At 53.7% G+C, this 11,787-nt stretch overlaps 1 protein-coding gene across 3 annotated transcripts in view; it reads left to right on the top strand.

Annotated features, from left to right (window-relative positions):
- Positions 1–11,731, top strand: part of CSTPP1 (centriolar satellite-associated tubulin polyglutamylase complex regulator 1) — a gene marked incomplete at both ends in the record, with an annotated part of 187,830 nt that extends 176,099 nt beyond the window's left edge. Inside the window, 5 exons of one of the 3 annotated variants that reach the window (XM_082844033.1) lie at positions 3,963–4,048; positions 6,018–6,213; positions 6,885–6,994; positions 9,320–9,383; positions 9,643–9,817. In XM_082844033.1, the coding sequence (XP_082700159.1) occupies positions 3,963–4,048; positions 6,018–6,213; positions 6,885–6,994; positions 9,320–9,383; positions 9,643–9,817 (631 nt within the window). Of the gene's footprint in view, positions 1–3,962; positions 4,049–6,017; positions 6,214–6,884; positions 6,995–9,319; positions 9,384–9,624; positions 9,818–11,571 lie in introns of those variants that run through there. The other 2 variants (XM_082844034.1, XM_082844032.1) reach the window with 2 other exon arrangements.
- Positions 11,732–11,787: the final 56 nt, after the last annotated feature.

Raw genomic sequence — 11,787 nt, forward strand, 5'->3', positions numbered from 1 at the left:
AGGATGGGAGACTTTGCTCTAAGGGCAATGGGAAGCCCACGAAGGGTTTCAAACAGAGTTGTACGATGGTCAAATTCACGTTTTGAAGATCCTTCTGACCACAGTATGGACACTCAATTAGAAGCAGGCAAGAGTGTTGCAGAAAACTGGGTGGGAGGTCGTTCCGTTGTCCAGGAAGCAGAGGTGGAGGTGGGCATTGGACGGGGGCTGTGGAAGTGGAAAGAAGTAGACAGATGCAAGAGAAATGTCCAGAAGAGGATTGATAGGACTCGGTGACTGACTGATGTGGGGCAGGCAAGGAAGGGAGTTTCCAGGATGTTAGGAGGACTCCAGTTTCTGGCTGAGCAGAGGAGCGTTGCTGTTAATGGCAGCTGAGATCCAATCGGCTTCTCGGGCAGCCAGTCTCACTGCTTGCAATCAAGAAAACCCCTCAGTCCCAGGCACAGGTGCTGCCGGGATCCCAGCCGCCTGTCCCTCAGAGAGAAAGCCCCTGCTGCCCGTGTGCCTCCCCCAGCTAGTCTGCTGGTGCCTCCTGACCAATCTGAGTCTCGGCCCACCGAGGAGCAGGGGCCAAAACCAGAGCACACGCAGGGTCGCCCTGCTCCCACGGAGACCGCTGCCACCCTCTCAGAAGAGGGAGCTACCGTTCCTAGTCAAGAATGGCTGCCCACAGAAAGCTGCAGCCGGGCCGGGGCTGGAAGGGCAGGCCCTGCTTGCAGCTGCCAGTCCTGGCTGTGGCTGGGAGAGGAAGATGCTTATGGCAATTGGCTGGAAGCCCTGGCGTGGCAGGGCCTGTCTCAGGAGCACGATGATCAGCAAGAATTACAACTTCTGGAATTAAACAGTGGTGAAGATTGTGCAAGTTTGTGAATATACTAAAAAATACTGTACACTTTTGTGTGTGTTTGTGTGTGTGTGTGTGTGTGTGTGGTACGCGGGCCTCTCACTGTTGTGGCCTCTCCCGTTGCGGAGCACAGGCTCCGGACGCGCAGGCTCAGCGGCCATGGCTCACGGGCCCAGCCGCTCCGCGGCATGTGGAATCTTCCCGGACCGGGACACGAACCCGTGTCCCCGGCATCGGCAGGCGGACTCTCAACCACTGCGCCACCAGGGAAGCCCCACTGTACACTTTTAAAGGGTGAATTTTATGGTATTTGAATTATATTGCAATACAGATCTTCCTCAAGTTTCAATGGGGTTATGTCCTGATAAACCTGTTGTAAGTTGAAAATATCAAAAGTCAAAAATGCGTTTTTACGCCTAACCTACCAAAGATCATAGCTTAGCCCAGCCTACCTTAAATGTGCTCAGAACACTTACATCAGCCTACAGTTGAACAAAATCATCTAACACAAAGCCTATTTTATAATAAAGTGTTGAATCTCTTATGTAATTGATTGAACACTGTACTGAAAGTGAGAAACAGAATGGTAGTCTGGTACAGAATGGCTGTCTGTGTCCACCCTGGTGACCGTGTAGCTGACCGGGAGCTGCCACCGCCCAGCATCACGAGGGAGTATGTCCTGCGCATCGCTAGGCCAGGGAAAGATCAAGATTTAAAATTCAAAACATGGTTTCTACCAAATTCATCTTGCTTTCACACCATTGTAAAGTCAAAAAACCTAAGTTGAACCATCGTAAGTCGGGGACCATCTGTATGAAATGAATGAATAAATAGGTAAAGAGAGAAATTGTAAATGGACGTAACTGCTATAAACAGGAGCACCAGGTCCCGGGTTGATGATAAACCAAGAGGAGCCATGCAGCACCTTCAAAGGCTTTGGTTCCCTTCGTGGTTTCCTGCTTGGGGGTGTTCTCAGCCCGGCACTCTTCCCTAGCAATTAACTTCAGGCCATTCGGGTTCTCAGCTGTCCCGGGAGTGGGGCAGGAAGGAGACGTCACTGCCTTCTCTCCTCTGGGGCCTTTCCTTCCCTGTGAGCCTGGGAAGGAACGACTTGGAGGTGCTGGTGGCTCCTCCTCCCTGGGGCTCTGGGAGAGCTCACTCTTCCTCTGTAGTTTGGGTGTCTCTGTCACCCAGTCCCTACTACCTGCCCTCTCTCTCCCTCTCTCTCCCGATCCAGATATCAGAATCTGGGCTTTGTGCCCCCTCTCTTCCCTTTCGCCTGCCTGAGGTTATGAGAAACGGGGTAACTACTTAGCCAACGGCTCAACGCTTGGGCCCAGGAGCCTCTGCCGGAGAGACCAGGACGCCCTCCTGTGGCCGTTAGCAGCATTGCGTCCTCCCACTCTGGCCTTGAATTTTTTTCCAGCTGGAATTTTAATGTTGAATTCTGGTAGTTGAGGCAGCTTTTGTCTTCCCCAGGAGATACATGAGAAACAGTTAAGGCCCTAAGATATAGGTGAGAAGAAAAAAGATAAGTTAGGCAGCTAATAAACTAAGAATTAAAGTGCAAGTGTTCATATTCTGTATCTTTATTTTAAAAGAGGCAGTGAGACCTAGTAGAAAGTAAGTACATGACGTGTAGAGCAAATTCACCAGCTGTGCGACCTCAGCAAGCTGACTGCTCTGAGACTTAATCTCTTCACCTGTAAAATGGGAATAATCAACAAGACCTACTTCATAGGATTGTTGTGGGATAAATTTTAATTAATATAAGTAAAATACCTTATACCGTGCCTGCCATGAAGTAAGTACTCAGTCAGTATGGCCTGTTTCTATCGTTACCATTATTACAACTGAAGACCAGAGGTAGGAACCATTGCTTTCTTCGGGGAGACCTGAAACCAGGGCAGCTGCCTGGCACAATTCCAGGGGCACTGCTCACATTATATTCTCTCTAAAACCCCTTCCCCAGAGGTGAGCAATGCCTGCTCTCTCTGGAGCTGATCCAGTTGCCAGTCTGGGGATTCTCAGACCCAGGGAGGTGGAGAGAGAATTAGAAAAATGCACGAGAGAGCAAAATAAAAGGTTTTTTGTTTTTAAAGGAAAGATAGGGCCCAGTCAAAAACAGATGGGGAGGTGGGGGCGGGTACTTCCCTGGTGGTCCAGTGGTTAGGACTCTGTGCTTCCACTGCTGGGGGTGCGGGTTCGATCCCTGGTCGGGGAGCTAAGATCCCATATGCCACACAGCACAGCCAAAACAAAAAACAACAAAGAAAAGAAACAGATGGGGAGCCCAGCTTCCCATCAGCAGGTGAGTTTGGCACCCTGCCTGGCACATGGATGGAGTCCAGCGAGTGCTAACTTCCTTCTCTTCCTGTCCTGTCCGGTGAGGCCCTGAGCAGAGTATGAACGTGGCCTTGGTCTGAGCCCTTTGGTGGTCACATGGTTTTCTTCCTGCGAGGTGAGTGCGCAGGCCGAGGGGTAGAGAGAGCAGACAGCAGGAGGTGGCCAGCTTGTGAGAGTGAACGGCGTGCGTGGAGGACCCGCAGCGCCGCAGGATGGGGTGTGTTCTTGGACCCTCTCAAGTGCAGACCCCAAGCGGTACCCTCTGCTCTTTGTGCCAGCTGTGTCCCAGCACGGAGGTGCCTGTAGCCGTTCTGAAGGTCCTTGGTAGCTTATTAAGTCTCAGTGCCACTTGCCAAGACCCCTGTAAACCTCTTGGCTGTTCTTTTTGCCTTTTCTAATCAGCTGTATTTATTCTGAACTAAATGGTCCTCGCTGCAGGACGGAAGTGTTTACTCTTAAGGGTATGAAAAGGGGTCTTGGCTGCGTTGCAGCTGCACCCCCTCTCCTTGTCAGCACCCACCCACGTCCCATCCTCCAGCTGGTGCCACAGACACTGAAGCGGGAGCCTGCCTCCTGCTTCAGTTCAGTTTGGTGACAGAGTCCAAACGATGGAGAAGTGGCGTGACCGGGAGGACCTTATCTGGGGGAGCCCTCTCCCCAGTGTCTTGCTGTCCCAAGGGAGACTGGATCCCCAGGGACAGCTCGCTCGAATGCTCCCCCAGACACACACGTACACGCATCCTCTCATATTTTCTCTCTCTTCCCCCCTCAGGATTGTGCTCATGGACGACGCCATGGACTGCTTGATGTCTTTTTCAGATTTCCTTTTTGCCTTCCAGATCCAGTTTTACTACTCAGGTGAGAGTCTCCCAGGACCCCTGTGGCTCCTGTCAGGACCACGTGCCCTCTCCTACCCTGTTGCCCTTTCCATCGGTGTGCCCGGCGCATGCACTTCTCCCCTCCTCCCTCCGTGGTGTGCTTCACAGCTGGTCACCCACCAGCAGGATGTCTAGTTCTTGCTGGTGGTCACAAGATTCAGTCTGCAGAGCCGACTCCCTCAGCCTCCTCAAGACATAGGAAACTGCAGTGCTTCCAGCCAGCAGCGCAACACATCAGTTTAAGTGATAATGACAGTAACAACAATACACACTATTGGAACAACACCCGATAAATTCACTAGCGAAAACTTACTGTGTGCCAGGCACAGCACTAAGCACCTTAATCCTCACAGCAGCCCTGAGAGGTAGGTCCTTTAAGAGAGAAGCCGACAGAGGTAAAGCTGCCAGAGACACCGCGCTTATGGGGGTGGAGCCCAGACCTGCAGAGGGCCCACTCCACAGCCAGTGCGCTCAGCCACTCTGCTGTGTCACTGCGATCGGGGGTCTCTCCCTGGGCCCTGACTCAGATGTGTGAGCACACATTTTCCACCCACACAGCTTTCAATAAGCGCACGCCAGTCCTCTCTCACACTCCCACCCTGCTCCCCAGTGCTCACCAGCTGTGCCCTTAAATACCTTCTGGGCTCAGGTGGAATAAAAATAGATGAATGAACGCCAGTGCCCAGCAGCTCACACACAGCAACATCAAATGGAATGTTGGATTTAGAAACTGCTGGCTATGTCCATAAACAAACTTGTTTAAAACAGGCTATTCCAGTAAACAGAAGGCTGTCCTTGGAGCCTGGACGTGGCCTTCCTGCCAACGGGTGGCCCCAGCCAGCCCTGACCTCACTCAGGCGCCACATTCTGTTTTCCTGATGGCGGCCCAAGGGCCTTGTCAGGCAGGGGCTGGAGCCTGGGGCCTCGCCACCTGCTCTTAGCAGCTCCAGGTGTCCATTTCCCATTTCTCTGAAGTTTCTTGGGCCCTAGAGAAGGAGCTGCCACGTGTGGAAACCCTCTTCCCTTGGCTGCCTGTCGGGGCTCTCCTCACAGCGGTCCCAGAATGGGGCAGCAGCAGGGAGATGGGCCATAAGTCTCTGCTTACCTACGAGGGCTCAGCTACTAACATTTGAAAACGAATTCAAATGTTTAATAAATGAGCAGCTTGCAAGCTTTCTCTCCCACACTGGTATTCCAACCTGCTTTCTTGAGTCAGAGAGGCGTGTGGCTCACAAGATGGGCTTACCAGCAGGACTGTGCACACGTTCGCCGTTCAAACTTTTTTTTTTTTTTTTTTTTTTCGGTACGCGGGCCTTTCACTGTTGTGGCCTCTCCCGTTGCGGAGCACAGGCTCAGGACGCGCAGGCTCAGCGGCCATGGCTCATGGGCCCAGCCGCTCCGCGGCATGTGGGATCTTCCCGGACCGGGGCACGAACCTGTGTCCCCTGCATCGGCAGGCGGACTCTCAACCACTGCGCCACCAGGGAAGCCCCTTTCAAAATTTTTCAGAAATATTTATCGCATTTTCTATGTGCCGGGCACAGTGCTAGGTGCTGGGACAGGAAGGCTGACAAGGCATGATCCAGGCCTTTATGCAAGATCTTCTATTCCAGCAAGGAGACAGAGTGAACAAGTAGTTACACAGAAAACCCCTCACTGGATAAGCACTACAGAGGAGTACAGGGTGCAGGAAAGGATGTAACAGGGGGTCTCACCTGGTCTAGGAACAACTGCCAGAGGAGGGGACATTTGAGCTGAAACACATATTAGTGTCATCTCTCATGAGTGTAGTGGTCACATGAGGCCGAGGGCCCCTGTTCCCAGGACACTGTGCGCTGAGGACTGAGGCTGGTGTGGAGCTGAGCTAACACACAGAGAAGGGAGGGCACTGTGAGGGGACCAAGTGTGTCATCCCCGCCTGACCTGTGCCCCTCTACTCCTGTACCCAGAATTCCTGGAGAGCGTGGCTGCCATCTATCAGGACCTGCTGTCAGGCAAGAACCCCAATACGGTGATTGTGCCGACGTCATCCAGTGGGCAGCACCGCCAGCGGCCTACCTTGGGCGAGGCCAGCATGCTGGAGGGCGTGGAGGCGTCACTGTTCTACCAGTGCCTGGAGAACTTGTGTGACCGGCACAAGTACAGGTGAGAAATGGGCACGCAGACCCCACCTCAGCCCCAGGATTGCAGGCTCCTGGCCCAGAACAGATCTCCAGCAGGCTGTTCTGACTGGCCCAGGGCTTTTAGGCCCTTGATGGTCATAGTATAAATTAGAACAGTGCCATTTGCCCCCAGTCCAGGCTGTTGACTGAAAGTCTTCCCAGGTGGCTCACAGGAAGGATTGCTTTCACTTGGGCAAGAGCAGCTGTAGATGACCAACTTGGGCCCCTTCTCCTTGCCAGGAGATAGATTGGTCTTGACTTTTTAGAGAGAAGGAAAAAAATATTCACTGTGCGAGGAATTCACCCTACAGAAAGGAGGGTTAAGCTGTCCTGTGTAGCACAAAGTCCCCTTGGGGACAGAGCAGCCAGTTTTGGTCTCCTCCAAGAGGAGGCCTTGCCCAGCGCCATTTCCCCGTTCCCCCACTCCCACCCCTGCCAGTGAAGCACCAGTTAGTGAACATGCCAGCCTTTCTGTTCACAGTCAAGGCCTTGCTTCTGGAGATCTGCTATACTCCCCGGGGTCTTAGGGCTCCCAGGGTAGGCAGATCCCTCGGTCTTGGCTTTGGGCATCCCCCTAAGCCTGAAGGTTTGGATGAAAAGATGGCACTCAGACTCACTAGTCTTTGAATTTGGCATCTGTATTCTCCCTTCTAGCTGCCCACCCCCAGCACTCGTCAAAGAGGTCCTAAGCAACGTTCAGAGACTGACCTTCTATGGATTCCTCGTGGCCCTCTCAAAGCATCATGGGATCAACCAAGCCCTAGGTAAGCCAGAGCTAGCTGTGGCCAGCCTCTCCTGCCCCTACAGTGTAAAGCCACATAGGAGCTGGCCCGTGTTGGTGGACAGAATCCCAAGGGGGAGGCAGCTTCACCATGTCTGCCTTGACTTCTCAGGGCCAGACTCTGAGGCCTAGGGAGCCAGAACATGCATAACACATGATGTGCCCTCTGAGGCCTCTCACCCTCCCGTGGCCAGGGAGAGCCTTCCCCGCCCGAGGTCCTGCCCCAGCATGAAGCAGCCTCTCCATGGCAGAGGCACGCCCAGCCCCTCCCATGGAACCCTCATTTCTGCTTTGGGGCGTGGCCTGCAGGTTGGGCAGACACAGGGCTATTTAATCAGTGGCTCTGGAGCTTATGTGTCAGAGGCACCTGAATCCCATCTGTAAACAGGGCAAAGGTGTGTCTGGGGAGACCTTTTTCCCATGTGGAAAAAAAATCTTATTAGTCTGAAAGGGAGTGGAAAAAAAGGGGGGCGGGGGGCAGAGAGAGGCCCACACTGGCCCAGTTTTTCCTGTCCATCGTTTTACTCTCACTGGTTGGCCTTCCCACCCACCCTCCTCTTCCCCCTCCCACACCTGCTGCCCTCCCAGGGGAGGGGCCACCAGGCTGTCATCGCCACAGAGCTTGAGAGGGGTTCTTATTATTAGTCTCTCTCCTCAAGAGATATCCAGGTGTGCTTGAGATCCCAGGTTCCTAAGTCTCAAAAGAAGACTTTTGCCAGTTGCGGGAGTGGGGTCAAGAGAAGGAAACTGAACATTCGTTAAATGCCAGCCACAGCAGCCCAAGTGCTGGGCTAGATGCTTTAGATCTTACAGGACAGAGAGCCTGCTAGGAGCACAAACGTCAGCAGGACTGACTGAGGGTCCACTCAGGCACAATGCACGGGTATGGGGCCCCCTCAGCTGAATGAGGTTGGTAGCCAAGGTCACCAACTGGAGGAGGAATACAAATGTGGCAAATACGAGTCAGCAGTAAGGGGGCAGGGAGTGGGGAATTGGCTTAGGTTTTCTTTTACACGCCTAGGTAACTGACCCTCCCTTCCTGTCCACAAGTCAGCCACTAGGAAGAAAAAGGAAAAGCTAAGTAGCATCTGGGTCACAGCGTAGACTAACATCATGCCTTCACTTTTTCTGGGTCCTTTAAGAAGGACAGTCATTCATTTAAGTTCCTTTACAGAGCACTCATGTCGGGCAAGTGGGAGATGGAAAGAAGTGTATGGTCTCTACCCTCACCTGCATCTCCAGTGTATGAAATAGAGACCTGAGGTCCCCCAGGTGCAGCCAGTTGTGGAGGGGTTGTCCTGTTCCCTTAGTCCTCCTCAAGGCACCCCCCCCCCCACTCACAGACACAGAACAACAAGAGGGTTCCACCGGACCATAGTTTAAACACCACTTAGAACAAAAGGGGCCAGGAGGCATCATCTGAGAAAGTCAGGAATTGAACTAGAGCCAGATGGATAATTTTAAGCTTGAGGCTTTCTAGAGACTAGCACTGTTAGAAGCCACATCTTGCTTCTGACCACCAGTGAAGCTCTTTTCTCTAACAATTTGCTGTTAAAATCTATCTGCAAACTTCAGCTTTACCTTCCCTCCCACTGTTAACTGCTCCAAAGAGCATCCTAGACCCTCTCCTCTCACCTTTCCCCAGTATCCAAAAATTACTTCCCTTGGTTTATAACTGAGGAAACCAGCTCAAAGAGATTTGTGGCAGAGAAGGGACAAGCTCTCCTCCCGGTGGCTTCTGGCCACGGAGAGGAGAGTTTGATCTGATCCTGACCCCCCCTTCTCTTCTCACCCTGGGACCCTCCCTGGAGAGGCTGAGGCAGCGTTTTTCACCATTCTGTCTCCAAAGTGGGGTCACTCTGATTTAGAGGCACAAAACTAGATAACTTATGGTCTTTGGGGCCTGGGCTGTATCCTGTGTCTCTGGCTCCTTTTCAGCTCAGTAACTGGGGCCTCAGGAAAGGACCAAACCCTCAGTACCTGCTCACAACCCACCGTCTAGTCTTGGAAGGAGATCGTCCTGTTTGTGCAATGACCTTGAGGTTTGGGGATGTCTCGTAGCTATGACTGCGAAGGGTAGGCAGTGGGCTTCACTAAATTTTTCCAGCAGTACCTAGGACTTACTGCCCCCCTAGCAGACCTCTTAAACTTCTGTTCCCCAAAGCTTTTAGATCAGCTCTCCCAGGGTTGGCAGAATAGGCAGACATGAAGGTGAGGGGCACATAGGCATCTGCTGGGCACGGGCTATGTGACTGCAGCCGGGTGAAGGATCCTCAGATTAAGTTCTGTGCCCCCAATTATTTCCTAGGAGCTTTGCCTGACAAAGGGGACCTGATGCACGACCCAGCTCTGGATGAGGAACTAGAACGGCTGTAAGTGTCAGGTGGGAAGATGCTGCCCCCTTGTGGGGACAAAACCTCAGTCAGACACGGTAATGCCCCGTCATGGGTCACACAGCACTTGTCCATCGGTTGGGGAGGGGTTTGGGGGCCAGCAGAGGCCTGAGGGATCCTCTCTGAGTCCTTTGGGAATACAGCCCATGGTTTCATCCACATGCAAGAGTGAGTGCGGAGGTCCTGGTCTCCGGACGGGAGGCACCTCGCTGCCCTCTGGGCTTCTTCCCTTCTTCAGGCTGGCGCAGATCCCAGGCCTGGTCAACTCGGTCACTGCCGGTCCAGAGGCCAGCTGCCTGCCTGCCCGGACCCCTCCCCGGGTTGGCTCCCCCTGGAGACCCCTGCATCACGCCCGCAAAGTGGATGCAGAGAGCGACGGCTCCACCGAAGAAACAGATGAGTCCGAGACTTGAGGAGTCTGAAGGGTCCTATCTACAACGCCCAGTACCCAGCTCCCCGCCCCCCTCTCCCGTCCAGCCCTTGGGACTCCCGGCCACCTCCTCTCCCACCCCCATGCCATGCTGCCCTCTGCTGGTGAAAAGGCCAAATAACGGCCCCAGCCCAGAGACCTGCCAGAGGGGTTCTAATGATCAGCCAAGCTAAGCAGTGACCCTAGCAAGTTAACAGCCTGCTCTCCTGGCTCTGCCAGCCTCTCATCGGGCCCCCAAGCTGACAGCAGATTGAGCTGAGGCCACCAGAAAGGTGACTTGGCTTTAGCCTTTTGCTGACAGTCCCCATCTCCTCACAGCAACTCCAGGAAGAGGGAGACCGTGCATAACCATGCAGGACCTTGCATGGTAAAGGGTGACACCCAGTGATGCAAGTATTAGGAGGATATAGCCATGGTGGCCTTCTGCTGGAGCAATAGCCACTAGCCATAAGATGGAGAAGGGTGGGTGAAAAGACTAATTTCACTTTCAAACACTGCTTCGTCTCCTCTGTGTCTAACAGTTAAATATGTGAAATGAATAAAGTCCCTTGTGTCTGGTAAGTGGTGAGTCTAAAGCCACTAGACTGAGGGGGTGAAGGCAAGGGGCAAGTTTGAGTTTTTGGTGCCAAGTTCCAGCTTTTTTCTGGCAGGACTGGGCAGTGGGGGCCAGAGGACCACTCAAGCCTGGAGAACTGCCTCAGATAATGGCAAAGAGGGGCTTACCTCCTGCACGTCCTCAGCCTTTCATGGGAAAGGTGCCTCACAGGGGGAATGGACCTTCAGGGAACAAGCTCAGATGGTTCAAGGCCAGGTTCCCGTAACTTTAGAGACTTTGGCCGCGAAGGGTTAGCGTTGCAGAGCCTCTCAACCAGAGTTTCATTAAGCATTTTCCAAGTACCTGCTCGGGGTTAGGCCAGTGGGGATGCAGCTGTGAACAAGACAGGTCGAGGAGTACCAGCTTCCAGCCAAGGCTGGAAGGTAAGGCAGGTGGTCTTCAACTTCCCTGCATTGGGCAGGGGTCCTTGAATTGGGCAGTTAACACCCACCTAGGGACCCAGAGCAGGCTGCTTCCTCTGAAGCCACTGGGCACACACATTTTCCTGGGCTCCTCCCTGCCCAGACCAGCACCCCTGGATAGTTAGTAACAGGGACTGGCTCCCAAAGCTCTGCAGCCCCGGGCCAGGACTGGAAGTTCCAAGCCATGTGGTGAGGACTCAGGACCAGTGATCTCCAGCCTCCAGCTGATTGAGAGCAGTTCAAAAATCCTGACATGCATCGGTCACCTGGGGAGCTTGCTTACAACGCAAATGACCGAGCTCCAGCACAGAGATCTCCATTATGAACACTCCAGATTCCAAAGCTCCAAGATCCCCAGTTTGGAAATCACTGCTTAGAGCCCCCATGGCTCCCTCCACCCATCTCCCAGAGCCCCTATAGGGGAAAACGGTTGACACACACACACACACACCGTTTGGAAATCACTGCTTAGAGCCCCCATGGCTCCCTCCACCCATCTCCCAGAGCCCCTATAGGGGAAAACAGTTGCCACACACACACACACACCATTTTTTTTTTTTTAACTCCACTGAGACACCACCCCCCCCCCGCACCCCCAACCAAGCCTACCGCTGGGATGAGGTGTACGGTGCTGAAGTCGCTCGCCTGCCTGCAGCCATATGGCTCAGTGGGTGAGTTAAAGGGCCAAGTAATACCAGCTCTGTCCTCCGTGTGCCACGGGGTGGTGAGGTCGAGGCTGCACCGGACCTCACAGCAGCACAGGGCCAAGGAGCCGGGGGCCTTTGGCTTTCAGAGAAGGGACAAGCTGGAGGCCCCGGAGAGAGCGCCCTCAGCTTCAGCACCGACACCCTACGCATACTGGTGGGAGCCCAGAGAGTGAGGCGAGGGGCTTGCACTGGGCAGGGAGGCAGGATCCAGAGAGGACACTACTTCACT

The sequence above is a fragment of the Leucopleurus acutus genome (genome assembly GCF_964270905.1).
Source record: "Leucopleurus acutus genome assembly, chromosome: 8".
In the NCBI taxonomy this organism is placed as follows: Eukaryota; Metazoa; Chordata; class Mammalia; order Artiodactyla; family Delphinidae; genus Leucopleurus; species Leucopleurus acutus.